Source organism: Lentinula edodes (assembly GCF_021015755.1).
Source record: "Lentinula edodes strain Le(Bin) 0899 ss11 chromosome Unknown C8R40scaffold_23, whole genome shotgun sequence".
NCBI lineage: Eukaryota > Fungi > Basidiomycota > Agaricomycetes > Agaricales > Omphalotaceae > Lentinula > Lentinula edodes.
In genome coordinates, this window is record NW_025764329.1 from 52893 (window position 1) to 68205 (window position 15313).

At 48.6% G+C, this 15313-nt stretch overlaps 4 protein-coding genes across 4 annotated transcripts; 2 read left to right on the forward strand and 2 right to left on the reverse strand.

The window, feature by feature from the left end:
* Positions 1-2901: 2901 nt before the first annotated feature.
* Positions 2902-3450, forward strand: C8R40DRAFT_1171847 (uncharacterized protein; the record flags this gene model as incomplete). Its single annotated transcript, XM_046231777.1, has 1 exon — positions 2902-3450. One exon carries the CDS (start codon positions 2902-2904, stop codon positions 3448-3450), a length of 549 nt encoding a protein of 182 aa, XP_046085022.1.
* Positions 3451-3749: 299 nt separating this feature from the next.
* C8R40DRAFT_1171848 (uncharacterized protein) lies at positions 3750-5659 on the reverse strand (the record flags this gene model as incomplete). Its single annotated transcript, XM_046231778.1, has 10 exons — positions 3750-3966; positions 4018-4193; positions 4243-4380; positions 4442-4488; positions 4564-4570; positions 4617-4697; positions 4745-4921; positions 4970-5199; positions 5253-5321; positions 5377-5659. The coding sequence occupies 10 exons, from the start codon at positions 5657-5659 to the stop codon at positions 3750-3752; spliced, it is 1425 nt and encodes a 474-aa protein (XP_046085023.1).
* A 165-nt stretch (positions 5660-5824) lies between these two features.
* Positions 5825-6818, forward strand: C8R40DRAFT_1171849 (uncharacterized protein; the record flags this gene model as incomplete). The annotated part of the gene is made up of 3 exons (XM_046231779.1): positions 5825-5931; positions 5989-6143; positions 6196-6818. 3 exons carry the CDS (start codon positions 5825-5827, stop codon positions 6816-6818), a joined length of 885 nt encoding a protein of 294 aa, XP_046085024.1.
* A 34-nt stretch (positions 6819-6852) lies between these two features.
* C8R40DRAFT_1252908 (uncharacterized protein) lies at positions 6853-7721 on the reverse strand (the record flags this gene model as incomplete). The annotated part of the gene is made up of 2 exons (XM_046233725.1): positions 7448-7721; positions 6853-7391 (listed from the first exon to the last, which is right to left on the reverse strand). Exons 1-2 carry the CDS (start codon positions 7713-7715, stop codon positions 6853-6855), a joined length of 807 nt encoding a protein of 268 aa, XP_046085025.1. The 5' UTR covers positions 7716-7721.
* Positions 7722-15313: the final 7592 nt, after the last annotated feature.

The window sequence follows — 15313 nt, forward strand, 5'->3', positions numbered from 1 at the left end:
AGTTTGCCTGAATGAAACTTGGAGAATGAAGCATCAATTATGAGAATCAAATTTCACTACACAAAGTATGTGCAGGTGGTAAATATACCCAATTCAAGAAAAGAAGATCTTGGCTTATTGAACATATGGTATACGGGCCAACGTGATTGCACAGCGATGAAGGAAACTGATACTCAAAGAAATTTTGCAACACAATTTCAGGTACTGTCTGATTAAGAGAACTGAAGAGCATCAACTTTTTCACTTCCAGTCCTCAACTTTCAATCATTGCCTCTCGTAATGATGAAGGAGCATTTTTTTTTGTATGTACAGTAACACAGCCTAATCAAAGATAGGATGGCTCATTCAGGAAGAAATGCTTCACGGCCATTGGTCAATGGAACTCAATACGCAAATTTCTATTCCACACCCCAAGCAACGCCAATCCTAAGCAACCTCTGATAGAGTGATGATGCTTCAATATGCAAGGTGTCGAAAGTATGCATAAATAGTATTCACAACTCCATTGATCATACTTATAACTTTGCTGTACAAAGCTTCAGTTTTTCCAGTGACAGCACTTTGAGCACTACTATCCGATCTGAGGAATCTCGAGGCAGAGTCATCATTATTTTCAGGAAGTTGATACATATTTGATAGTCGGCTGATAGTTTTGGATTTGATAGAATGGGCCGCGAACAGCTTTGCAAGCAATGTGTTTCGCAATTTGCACCCGGGCTGGCATTTGCCAAATGAAAACAATATTTTCCTTCATTTTACCATGTTATTGGTCAAGTGAGTGTTAAGTGAGTGTTGATATCAAAGAAGACAGTGCTTCCCTGTCCAGTGTCACCCCGGAAATGGTACAGAGAGCCGAATAGAGGTCTGATCATGGGAGGGAAAAAATGTATGAGGTGGAGGTGCTAGAATCAGGGAGGACTCTAGTCAGCTACTCAAGGTACCGAGATAGACCAGCAGATATACTTACGTGGCATCGAAGGCTGGGCCATGTATCAATTAGGTGTATACTCCGAATGGCCAACCAGAATCTCGTCAACGGACTTAAAATAACCAAACGCGAAATTTGTGGAATGTGTGAGGACTGCATATATGGTAAAGCGACCAAACACCCATTCGACGAGGTGTTGACGCACGAGACGGAGATACTGGAGAGAGTGCACATCGACTTATTTGGACCATTGAGGACACGAACGCGAGGAGGTGCCAGCTACCTGATGCTGTGCACTGACGGCAAATCTTCCTTCAGAGTACCACACTTCCTAGACAACGAGAGGAAGGAGACTGGGGTCAAGGCACTACATGAGTATCGAGTCATGGCGGAGACTCAAACGGGCAAGAAATTGCGGCGGATCTGGATAGACGGTGATATGCTGACTGTAGGCCAAGTGCAAAATGCAAATGCAAGAACAAATCTCACACAAACACCAACACCAACACACACAAAACTAAGTCAAACGCAAGTTCGGAGGGGTGCACAGAAAGATTTATTATATTCAATATACATTTTAAGTTGGTTATAACAATTGTAATAGATTTTCTTTCACAAGTTCTATAAAACTTGGGCTTGATATTCAAAGATAACTTTGTGACTTCTGAGCTGAATAACTTTACTTGCTTGTACTGAATAACTTTACTTTCTTTCTTTAAGTCAAATAGTACAATCTGTCTGAGTTATACAATTCTTTCTGTCTAATCAAGTGTATTCTTTCTATGCTGAAACTAAACTCCCTTCAAATTGTAGGACTAGCAATCTCTACAGAAGTGGGGGTGGAGCAAGCTTGTTTTGTTTCGAGGTTTTTACTGGTATATATGCAATTTCGGGGGCCTAGAACTAGTCCAGGGTCTATGGTTTTATTATGCTGCACATGGCTCGGAATATCTTGTTCCGAGGTAACCATATGCAACTATCATTGATCCATCTGACTTCCGGATAAACTCCGAGACTCACATGAGCATCAGATACCAATCATAATAAACATGTGGTTGAGGTTCTTTAGCTACTGTGCCACTGTGCCTGGTTGCATCAGATATCTGTCAGGCATGAGCTGCTTTAGCTATTGTTCCATTGTGCCTTGTTGCATCAGATATCTGTCATACATTCCGAGTCTATTATGCTTTTGAGCTGCTTTAGCTATTGCTCTGGAAATCCGAGCATATGCAGTATGTCAGCCCATAATTACTAGTCTCGACTTCTGTCCTACTTGCTTGGTACAATTATAGTCTTAAACATACATGTAATATGCTTTAAGCAATGTACACTCAACATAAAGAATGGGTTTTAGTGGTCTGAGTGAGTACAATTGTGTTATACTGCCGAGAATCTTATTTGAATCATCTGCAGTGAACATCTGTGCAATCGGTATCAAACCACAATGTACTGTAGACTTGTAGATATACCACTGAACCTCTGTATGAACTGCCGAAGTTTTGCTTTGGGTTGTATCAATGGCGGCGGAGAGCTCAACAACGGCCTGGTGGACCAATACTGCGCGGAGCATGGTATTATTATCGAGAAGGTGCCGCATGACTCCTCCGCAGCAAACGGAGTAGCCGAGAGAGCGTTCAGGACAGTCATGGAAGGGACCCGTACCCTGCTGGAAGACGTGGACCTCCCGTACTTGTTCTGGGGAAAGGCAGCATCCACCTTTGTCTATACGAACAACTTCGTCCCATCCCACTCGTTCACCCGACACCGTACCAATCGAAGCCTGGACTAAGCAGCAGCGAGACATCTCCCACCTGAGACCGTTTGGGTGTGATTGTTGGGTGATGCTCCCGCGAAGACGAGCAGATGGCAAGTTGGGCAGGCAAGCCATTAAAGGGAGGTTGTTGGGATACATGGGTAGACGTGGGTATCGGCTGTGGGTACCAGAGGACAAATGAATAGAGGAGTCGCATGACATGACGTTCGAAGAAGGTGAACCTCACAGGACACGAAAAAGAGAGGCAGAAGAGGATGACGCAGAAGATGTGCTACCCGATGGGAATATCGGACCTGGGAACCCGGGAATCAATAACAACGCGGGTAGCAGCCCGGAGGACCCCAAACCCAGTGGAGATGACCCAGACAATTCGGCGCCCACATCCGACATCCCAACCATACCAGCAAACCCAACTGTCCCAACACGGCGTAGTGAGCGAGGGCACGTTCCGTCACGAAGGTTCATAGAAAGTGAGGAATACGAGGGAAGAGAAGAAGCAGCCAGGAGGAACGGAGAACAGTGGTCCACAGACCAACTCGCCAACGAACCATCCCCACTAGCACTTATCAGCCAGAACCGCTACGCATTCGCAGCTACATCCGGAGAACTATGGGTACCGCAAACATACAAACAAGCAATGAGAAGACCAGACCTCTGGTTCACACCTATGGAGAGGGAGTTCAACATGTTACTGGACAAAGACTGCTGGGAGTTGGTACACAGTCAGGAAAGAAATCCATCAAAATAGCATCACTCAGATTATGATTTGTGGCTCGGACCAAACAAGGTCGTATTCTAAAAAGGTCGAGTGGTTGTACCAGACTAAATCCCAAATTATGAGCTGGAGTTCTTATGTGTTTGATATCCTTCCATCCTTACGGAGCCAGAAACTTATGATATTACTCTATACATGGCATTTCTCCTTCCATAAAATTTGCTTGTTTCCGATGGTCTCCAAAGATGTATCCGTTATACCCGCTCATCACAAATATCGACAGAAAGCATTCAAATATTGTATACGACAGATGATATCAATTGTGAGTTAAACTAGAACTGAGTATATTCATCATCATGGTTTGCCAATCCATCTTCTATGTCCCCCGGGGCTCTAGGAACGCTGTGGGCGTTATTAGGAACCTCTGCCAGAGGGGCACGTACAGTTGTTGTTCCGTTATTGCTGGCTGTGATGGGAAGAGCAGGGAGCAGCACGTTACTTGGTTTTCCGAAACGCTCCCAGTCCGCCTGCACAGTCTCACAGAAATATCTATTGATAGGGGTTCAGCGAAATTCAGAAATAACAGGACGACCAGCCTACTCCTTCCACTTGCCGACTTTCACATTCGGACCATAATCATCAATCTTCTCTTTAAGACATTTGTCAAAACGACCCCAAAAGGCCTCATCCTGCGCTTGACGTCCCCCATTATTTGTCTTCCGTCTCTTCAACACTGGTCCTTGTTCGTCGCACTCAGATTCACGCATAAAACGGCGCTATGAGAGAAATTCAATGGAGTGGAAAAGTGTGAGGAAAAGTACTCACAATCACGGCAAAGCGAAATTGGTGCAATGTTCCACCACCTCCACCTTTGACGTATTTCTTGCAGAGTGCATGTGTAGCCTTTTCCAAGTTCTGAGTTTCCTTCTTTCCACTCTCATCGATAACGATAGTCGCCATTATCTGCTCACAAGAGTGATGAAAATAAATCAGTATGGGGGATACAGCAGAAAACTACACGTACATCATCGCGAAATTGTTGCAGAATCTTGTTTCCTGCAGCTTTTGCCGCTTACTTCAGAGCAGTTTCAGACTTAGTCTTGGAGAGCATCTCAGTCAGGTCATGCATGTTGGCCTCAGCTTTACATCTTGCCTAGCATGGTATAAGTACGGCGCAGAATTGGAGTATTAGCACAGACCCAGACTGCGATTCCCACATCACCGTAGGAACTACGTGTAGGATTTGCACATTCATCACGCGCAATCATACGAAGAACGTTCTAAAAAAGATTTGTAAGGCTCGTTCAAAGTACACCAAGCATCATACCTTTGTGTCAGCCGGTATTTCCACATGCTTCGAAAGCTGATTCATGGCAACGTCAACCACTTCTTTAACAGATGAAGACTGCGAATTGTTGTAGGTGTATTTATTTTCTGAGCGACATATGGCTGCGTGTGTAAGAAGATGAAGTTTGAGTGGTTCTGTTTCCATATTACGAGCAAGCTGGGGAACGAGGTCAGCCAGATGGAAGCAGATGGTGAACTGACACACAACGACCATGCCCTTGATTTCGCGTACTTGGTTGGGCTCTAGAGCAAACTGAGCTCTAATTTCATCAACCCACGTCATTAGGACTGCCGTTTCATTGTTAGACCTTGGGGTCTTACGCATACTACTGTTGAAGATGGGAACTGTCAGCTCTTGATAGCCGTTTGCTACAGGCTGGGGCAGGTAGCTGTCGAACTCATCGAGTTCATCCATGTCCTCATTTGAGGTTGAATCTGCAACACGTAAGTGAAAAAAAAAACATGATACAGGTTCAGATATAAATTACTAGCATGTCCAGAGTCAGAAAAGTAAGATGATCTATTTATTGGACTTGGGGGACAGTCGTCATGGCCATCTGTGTTTGAGGGAGGTTTTTTGAGCAGGTCGTATAAAAAAGGGAACACACGAACCAGGCGAAACCCCGAGGTGGCGAACATCTTGCCCATTGGTAGGTACCGGAAAGCTGCTTGTACCATGAGCTGATTGCAGAGGCGGCCTTGCTGAAGGGGTGTATGGCCTGTTAGCTGCTATACGATCTCTCTGAGGCCTAGAGGTGGCTCCCATGCCCACGCCTACTGGGTTGTCAATATTCCGTAAGAAATTTGGATAAGATCCCATTCGGGGAGTAGAGATGGGTGAGGCATCTGAAGGCCGGGGCTCAAAGTCTGCAGTTGATCCAAAGTTGAAGCTCATGGCAGAAGGAGTCAAGTTCGAGTCGAAAAAAAATGGTGCCCGTTGAAACACGTGCAATATTGCCGCAAATTCGGCCAACTGATTCGATCCTCCTTTCCTTTCCAGCTCGAACCAGAAGCATTCAAACACAGCTGCTAAGGACCGAAAAGCTCCCCCAGTCTGGAGATGAACGCCCTTCCTAATGAACCATCAGATAACATGGAGGTAGACTCTAATCCAATGCCAATTGCTACTCCAGGGACCCTCGACGAGGTCCTAACTCATGCAGGCTTGTGCGATAGCCTTCACTTGGTTCGAAACAATTCGTTGACGTAACTCGGATTTTATAGCCCGTCAGGGATGGACTCGGCCCTCATTGCTTCAGAAGAATATTTAGCACCTCTTTGTGTTGCCTGCGGCGTCGACCTCACTAGTCTCAAACAGGGGAAGAAACTGGAGAGCAGTTTGGTGGAGACGTCAGGCCACTATGCCAAAAATTCCATTGGTAAGATACAATTTAATGAACAGGCGACCAGACCTTAACTTGTGTGTCTAAGGGAATGAAAAACAAGTCCTTGCACTGGACAGATTTATCTGTGCGGTCAAGTTCTCTGGAGAGCCACAGACAGTTTGGTCAAATCTTGGTTGCCTCCAAGTTACTCGGTCAGAACTGCGAAATAGTCGTGCTTACATTCTCAAAATTGAGGACGAAATTGCTGAAGGCCGGAAGTACCGCACCCAATCCCTCATCCGCAACCAGAGGCATTCGTACATGATTGATGACCTACGGCTTCAAGTCTCTGAATCGTATGCAGAGGCCGAGATACAGTGCCGGCAGGAACACTTGAGGCTATTGAAGAGGATAGAAGAGCTAGAGTTGCGACTCAGTAAAGATGAGTCAATAAAGCAAGCCAAGAGGATTGAGGAACTGGAGATTCAAGTAGCGAGGGAAAAGTTGGTTCGTGGAAAAGCGGCACATATTTTACTCAACAACCACGACCCTTGCGCTGCCAAGGACGAAGCACTCACGTTATTGAAGCCTGCTTTGGTCACAAAGTCGCCGCCTTCCTTGAAATATGACCTCAGACCCACTACGGAGAACTTTCATCAGGCTCGCGAGAGGTTATTTTGGAAGCAAATAGCACATGAATTATTATCACAGGAAGATACTTCGAAGTAGTTGATTTATAGCACAAAATACAGACTTTTCCTATTCAAAAAGTGCACGCCTTGAGTTCATCTAATGTACAAAACAAATTTAAGCCTTCCTTCCAGCCTGAACTCCGTTTAGCCCATGCCTCCATAAATTTCTGAGGGTCCTCTGAACGAAATTCCTCCTCTGTTCTGCCGCCGTACTCCAGCCATCGACGGACACCCCCTGCAGTGTATTGAGTGACTGAGATACGTGTCTCGCCAGGTGCTGTTGGGAGATTTGAGTGGCGGATTAAAGCCGAAGGTAGGAGAATCGTAGCTCCAGGGGGAAATTCTAGAATGAGCTTGAAATCCCAAAGAACAAGATGACCACTCTGCTTATAGTTGTACTTTCCCCCCGTTGTTATAGCACATGGGACACGCACGTCGTTCTTTGAATCCGTGTGTATGTGCGTCCATGTGGAAGGTCCAAAATTGACAGTCATGCAGAGATATACGCTGTTGTCGAAGTTGCGCCTCAGGTGAGGCAACTTTAGTTCAAGCTCTGAATTAAGCCGTAAGTGCTCGGCATAATTTCTTGGGAACCATGTCGCAAAAGCACCTGTTGGTTGAGAGGTCAATAACCGCGCGAAGTCAACCAGTTTCAGAGGGACTTACTGCTCTGAAAGCCCGCAACTCGACGAAAGCAGTCTTTCTTGAATAACTCATCCATCATGGGTTGGCGGTCTCCTACCAAGCGCATGGGTTGATGCTGCCCCTTCCCATATGAAATTCCTCTGGCTAAGGCAGGAAAGTTTCCGCGTTTGTGCTTCTTTTCCTTGTTCGTCCATGCCGTCTCTTGGCCAGCTTTCAAGATGCATTCAGTCATGTCCTCCACTGCTGTTTGATACGTGGGATCACTCGGCCCCTCAAGCATGCAGACCATGACTCGGTGTTCCCCATTGTCACGAAGCGGCAGAGGCGGAGTGACTAGCGGAGCAGGAAGCGGGGTGACTAAGCCAGGCAGAGAGGCGGAGCGACTAAGCAGGTGAGTGAGGCGGAGCGACTAAGCGGAGCGGAGGCGAACTGGTCCCAGATAATGACAGAGATATATTGAGTATCGTAGTCATAGGTAATAATAAGTAAGCACATACCTGGTCCCAGATAATGACAGAGAGGTCAAGATAAGGGACCAGGCTGTGGAGGGTTGGCTATATATACATAATCTAGTCTGCGAGAAACAACGATGTAATACTGTACAGTTCAGGGGCAAGGAAGGAGGCGGAAGCCGATAGAAGGAGAAGGTGGGTCAGGTGGATCAGTAATAGATAGATCAGTAATCGATGGAGATTGACAGCGATGGGATGATGTATTGTACAAGTAAAGGCGTCGAGACGGTGAGAAAGGGAAAATGATAGGGGCTGCGTAATGATAGGGGCTGCGTACTTTATGACATTACCCCCCTCCTTATGACCATTGCCCTCGATGGTCAAGGTTTTGCCGCTGTCGGATGTTTTTTGTGAAAGGCCCGAACAATTTTTGGTGCCCGGCTGAGGTTGGGTGCGGGTTCCCAAGAGTTGTGTCCTGCATCGTAACCTTTCCATTTTACTAGATATTCCAACTTCTTCCATCGTACTCGACTGTCCAAGATCTCCTCCACTTCATATTCCGGTTCATCTTCATCTTCTAAGTACACCGGCTCTGGTGGTGTTGGTATTTCGCCATTGATGGGGTTACCTTTCCATGGATATAGTTTGTCGACATGAAAGACAGGATGAAGGCGGTCTAATGACAAGGGAAGGTCAAGGCGGTAATCCAGAGGTCCGACTTTCTCCAGAATACGGTAAGGTCCTAGCTGTCGGTCTCCTAGTTTTTCACTGGATAGCTGCAGGTTAATGTCCTCCGCACTTAGCCAAACTAGGTCCCCAACTTTGAATTGATGCGCTTTTCGCTTCCCACGTTCGTATCCCTCCTTTTGTTGCTTCTTTCCTAGATGTAAGGCAGCTCCAGCATCCTGTCGCGCTTCTCGGAGAATCCGTATGCGGTCATCCACCGCTGGAATGCCGCTGCGTTGACCAACCGGGATATTGAACAGGGGAAGGTATCCGTAGGTTAACTCGAATGGGGACATGCCTAGGGCCGAGTGAGTCCGCGAGTTAATCACAAACTCCGCCATGGGGAGGTGTTCTGCCCAGTCATCTTGTCGTCGTCCCACATAGAGGCGGATGTATTTTTCCACTTCCTGATTTGCGCGTTCAGTTTGGCCATTGGACTGAGGACGATATCCGGAGGTTAGATCTGATTTAATTCCCAGTCTAGCGAGGAGGGATCGCATGAGTTTAGCTGCGAACTGAGGTCCGCGGTCGGATTTGAAGTGGAGGGGAAGACCATGGAGACGGAAGATTTCTCGGTAATAGATATCGGCGACACCTTCGGCTGTAATGGAGCTAGTGCAAGGAATAGCATGGATTTGTTTTCCATACAGGTCTGTACAGACCAAGACTGCGTCGTATCCCTGGGAGTTAGGCAATTGTGTTATCAGGTCGACCCCTACCTCTTCCCATAGGCCGGATGGTACATCCAGTGGTTGAGTCACAGCTCGTGGGTGCCGTTGGATCTTCTTGCGGGCGCAAATCTCGCATCCCTCAACGTATTTCTCCACAAAAGAACGCAGTGTCGGCCACCAGAAGTGGGTGCTGACCAGGTCAAGTGTCCCATGTAATCCGGGATGTCCAGCAGTTGGATGATCATGGCATTGACGGAGTACCTCGGTGCGTAGATTGTTGTCTGCTGGTACATATACCCGGCCCCGGTAATAGACCAGCCCGTTGTCCTCCTCCCATTCAGCTATCCCATTGGCCAAGCGTTGTAACCCGTGCTTCTTGACTGTTTCCAGACCTTCCAGTACTTGTGCTTCCCGTTCTGAGGCTTTCCGAATACGATCCTCTAGGGGGTTCCGTAGGATTGAAGCGGCGATTTTGGTGAAGTGGCCAGGTTTAAGGACGGTCTGTTGCTGATTGTCATCGCTATCTGATACATGATGTACTGCCATACGAGAAAGAGCATCAGCTTGGGTGTTTACTCGGCCTGGACGGTGGATCATATGAAAATCAAACCGTGATAGATATAGGGCCCATCGGGCTTGTCGACGGGTAAGGTCTTGTGCTGTGCGCCAGAATTCGAGGTTGGAGTGATCGGTGATAATGTCGAATGGTTGTGGAAGTCCTTCCAGGAAATTCCTCCAGTCCTTCAATGCTTCAATGATGGCAAGCATCTCCCGATCATATATTTCATAGTTCCGTTCTGCTGGCTGCATGGATGCCGATCTGAAGGCTACCGGGTGCCACTGACCATCGTCTTGCTTCTGCATGAGGGCGCCTCCCGTAGCAAAGCCTGATGCGTCTACCTCAATTCGAGTGGGCCGATCTGGCGCCCATAGAGCAAGGATTGGTGCGGAGATGAAGGCCTCTCGAAGGGTGTCAAATGCCTCCTGTTGTGTACCAGTCCAGTTAAAGCTGGTATCCTTCTTGGTTAGGTCGTTCAAAGGTCGAGCTATTCTTGCAAAATTTCGGATAAAGCGCCGGTAGAAGTTTGCAAACCCCAAAAATCCTCGCAGTTCCCGGAGGTTGGTAGGGACTGGCCAGTCATGAACAGCTGCTACTTTGACCGGATCCATTCTCACCTCCCCTTCTGAAATGATAAGTCCCAGGTATTCGATCTGTTGCTGTTCAAATTCACACTTCTCTGGGCGCAAATAGAGGTCGTGCTTTTCTAGTCGCATTAATACTTCCCGTACCACTTGTCGGTGTTCCTTGAGGTCGTTACTGAATATGAGGATGTCGTCTAGGTAGACTGCCACCTTGCCAGCTGCAATGAGATCAGCAAATATCGCATTCATAAGTGCTTGGAATGTGGCAGGGGAATTTGTGAGACCGAAGAACATAACCTTAGGCTCGAACAAGCCCCGAGTTGTTGCAAATGCGCCTTTCCATTCATGCCCCTTCTTAATCCGCACATTATTGTAGCCCCAGCGAACGTCAAACTTGGTGAAATATCGCGCTCCCTGAAGCCGGCTAATGATATCAGCAACTAATGGGAGAGGGTATCGGTTCTTCACAGTATACTCATTCAGTTTCCGGTAGTCCTGTACGAAACGGAGTTTCCCATCCTTCTTCTTCACGAAGAAGACTGGAGATGAGATGGGTGACTTTGAGGGAACGATGTAGCCTTTCCGTAGGTTTTCTTCTAGAAAGCGGTCGAGTTCCTCCTGCTCGTTCAAGGACATTGGGTAGATCTTTGTCCGCATGGTTGCTGGTGCTCCGGGTACAAGATCGATAGCGTGATCCCAGGGCTGATGGGCAGGTAATCGCTCAGAAGCAGATTCGGAGAAAACCTTCTTGAAGTCTCGGTACTGCTCAGGGACCATCTCCTCAAAGGTTTTAATGGGTTTATCGCGGTTAGCCTCCTCTGCTAGTTGTTGAGAATAAGTGAACCCTGCTGAGCACCATACTTCCTCTGTTTGTTCTTCCAATATCCCCGCTTTCACCCATGCCCGACGCGTTTTGTGATTGGCTCGTATTCGGTGTATTGGGGATTCCTCCGTTGCTGTTATGACTTCATTCTCCTCTAGGTCTGCCTCAGTGTGATTGGGTTCACGTTGGGATCCTTCGTTCAGGAGTTCCTGGATTGGACTATCGGTAGTAGACGCCACTAGGTGAGGGTGTGAAGTCTGCTCATCTTCTACTTCCTCTATATGTACCCGGGGTGGCTTTACTGAAAGTCGTCCCTTCTCCCAGTCAATCTCTGGATTTACCTTCCGTAACCAGGGGAGTCCGAGAATAATATCCTCTCCTCCTAAGTTTGTGATCAGGAAATCCATCCATCGCTCCTGGTTATCCACTGTGAGTGCTAAGCGTGCAAAGTGGGTGATTCGCCCAGCTCGGTTAGGTGTACCATCGATATTGAATACATCGATTGGTTTATGGAGGGGTGCGCAGGTTACGTGATTTCTGGTGGCAAAGTCTTGGTTTAAAAACAGGGCGGTAGCTCCACAGTCTACCATGGCTGCGGTTGTTATACTATGGTTCCTTCCTCTCAGTTTCGCATGAATTCGGAAATGTGGGGAGCTGGAATTTAATTCCCAAATAGATGATATTGTACATGATGGGAGCGAGTCATACGAAGAGGTAGCGAACATAGTAAACTGATTATGGGGTACTCTCGGTGCAGCCGGAGCGGGTACCCTCTTTAAAAACCCTGCTGAAAACCAGAGGACGGAGGAGACATGGCATTAGCACGGTCCAACAATTCCCTTATTTGTCCAATTTGGGTGGAGAAGTCCTGATTAGCGGGGCTCGGTGTAGCAGGTCCAGCGACAGGTGTTGGGATTGAGGCGGCAATCTGAACTGATTCGTTTGGGAATAAGGTAAATGGTGCCGCCGTGGCTGAGATCTGCTGACGGCGAGGCTGTTGGCGTCGGCCACGGTCGCGACTAAGTCCCATGAACTTGTCCTGACAGACGGATTCTAGGTGTCCCCGGCATCCACAGTATCGGCAGGTAGTCTCCTTGTGTGGGCAATTCTGCTTAACATGGCCTTGAGCTCCACAACCAAAACATCGTCCGCGCATACGGGCAAGGAAGGCCTCCCTGCTATTCCCAGTGCTGGTATGAGTAGCATCAATGTCCATGGCGTGAGGGTCGGCAGGGGTAATGTGAGCGGTGTGTGCGGGAGCGTGTCCGGTGTTTCGGCCGGTCATGGTGGGATCATGCAGGTAGACATCCACCGATATGGCTCGTTTGATTGCCTCTTTCAAAGTCGGAGCGATTCCTTGGGCGATGTTTACGATGATAAGGTGTTGTCGGATCTCCGGAAGTAAGGCGGTGAAGAAGCGTTCCCGTAAATCAATATCAGACATTTCAGTCCGATCTCCGATATCCTTGAACTTCTGGGCAAATTCTGCAACTGTCTGCCCTTTGCTTTGTCTGAGGTTCTTGATCTCGCTACGGGCTTCCATACCTGGGTCCATTGGTTCAAACCGCTGGCTAAATTCCTTCAAGAACGTATCCCAGTTTCCTCCGAAAGGGGGATTCTCTGCACTGAAGTGTAACAGATGGGGAGTTGCCCAATCTCCAGCACTTTCTGTGAAGAAGCCCAGGGCGGACTTGATAAGTTTAACTTGGCTCTTGGCGAGATCCGGTTGTTCTGACGCCCAATTTTGGAACTGAGCCATGAAGCGGCGAGCTTCAGCACCATCTTTACCCTTGAAGACCTCGGGTTTGTTCATGCTTGACTTGGATGATGAGCGTTCCTCCATCGCTGTAGCAAGGCTGGCTACTTGTCTGATGAGCTGAGCCATGAGATCCTCAGCAGAGGTATTTGGGGCAGGCGGGACAGGAGTCGACATGATGGGAGTAGGCAGTCGGGGTTGGGGAATTGGCAGGAAGGTTATATTGCTCACAGTGAGTGGCTCTCGGATCGAGTTCGAAAGGGCGTTGGGGCAAGGTTGAGACTGGCAATCGCGCCAAGTATCGTTGTTGTTGTGGGCGTGAGCTTGGTCTCTGGGGTCAAGTGCGTGCGGGAGTGCGGAGCAGTCTATACTGGCAGCAGGTGTTTCAGAATCGGGCGGGACTGGGGAAGACGTGGTGTCTACGGATCCTGCAAGGACAACCTTATCGGTAGGCTGTCAGTGCAGTAATGGATCTTGACCTAATGTCACGAAGCGGCAGAGGCGGAGTGACTAGCGGAGCAGGAAGCGGGGTGACTAAGCCAGGCAGAGAGGCGGAGCGACTAAGCAGGTGAGTGAGGCGGAGCGACTAAGCGGAGCGGAGGCGAACTGGTCCCAGATAATGACAGAGATATATTGAGTATCGTAGTCATAGGTAATAATAAGTAAGCACATACCTGGTCCCAGATAATGACAGAGAGGTCAAGATAAGGGACCAGGCTGTGGAGGGTTGGCTATATATACATAATCTAGTCTGCGAGAAACAACGATGTAATACTGTACAGTTCAGGGGCAAGGAAGGAGGCGGAAGCCGATAGAAGGAGAAGGTGGGTCAGGTGGATCAGTAATAGATAGATCAGTAATCGATGGAGATTGACAGCGATGGGATGATGTATTGTACAAGTAAAGGCGTCGAGACGGTGAGAAAGGGAAAATGATAGGGGCTGCGTAATGATAGGGGCTGCGTACTTTATGACACCCATCTGCAAGTGGCACGCTTTTGCTACAAAAAGGGTCATTTGTTGAGAAGAGAAAAAAAGGGGTAGTCCTCAAACACTTACCCTGTCTGCCACTCGACAACTTGGAAGCCCTGCGCCTTCATTTTCTCTAACTCTCGACGAGCTTTAGCACCATACCAATCTGCGTCAATACCAATGAAGCCCCCAGAAGCCACCGGCAACGTATCGCTCTGCAGATGGCTAGGTATCTCCCGAGCAGGTAAAACGTGCCTCTCATGAGCCAGCCGTTGGCCCGGAGGAGCTCTCGATTTCAAGCGCTCTTGTGCGCGTTTGAAAGCTCGGCGGCGATTTCGAGGATCCTGCGGCCTTGGCTTCTTCTCTGGCTGGCCGGAAACAACGTCAGATGCATGCCGCGGAGAAGCCAGCAAGCGTTTGAGGGACGCGTCTGACAACAGCGTAGCTGAAGCGGAGGAGGAGATCGCGGACGCATCCGGCGATGTCGTAGTTGGGCAGGAGAAGGGTGTGCAGGAAGGCAGGCCTGGCGGGTGTGGTTTGGAAGACTGGGAGATAGAGGGAGAGGACAGACGGGAGGGCGTCTCCGACCACGCTGGCTCTCCCAAGCCAGCTATAGGTCGCGAAAACACAGCGGAGGAGGAGAGTATGCGGTTTTTGGATGAGGACGTGCTTGGGGCATGGGGAGCAAGGGCATTTGGCCGGACTTCTTCTTTTGTGGCAGCTGGGACGATTTCCGATGGGGGCAGGCGCGCAGATAACGATGAAGCAACTGACATGGAATGGGGAGGGAAGAGCGATTCCAGACGACCTGGTACCTCTGGATCTCGCGAATGAGGCGCTGCTTTCGTTTCCACTGCATCGTCTTCCGCATCCGACAAATCGCTGTCATCTAACCCGACGACATAACTGCGATCATACGCTTTCTTCATCAGCACCGAGCCATCCACCTCGAGGACGATGTTGTCGACGTTTTGGAAGGCTGTGGGAAATCGAGGAGACATTAGGTGGTCCTGCCTAAGTATATGACAAATATCAGCAAGATATAGGAGGAAAAACAGCCGCCGACGCGTCGAAGAGAAATCCTCGCGTTCTGGAGGCATCAAGCCACGGCAAAGCGCGACCCCGACACGTCCAGGTTTGAACTTGCATGGGCGCGCTTTGCTCCGCTTTGAGCCTCTCCAGGGAACATATGGGGCAGGAAAAGAGCTTGCACCCACCTTCAGAAGAGTTGTAGTTGTGAGGAAGCGAAGGAGCACTGATGCGACTTTGTTTAAACAAAGTCGAAATGGCACAACATGTGACTAACACATGCGCCACATTGAAATAAATCCGGACCGAGTCAACC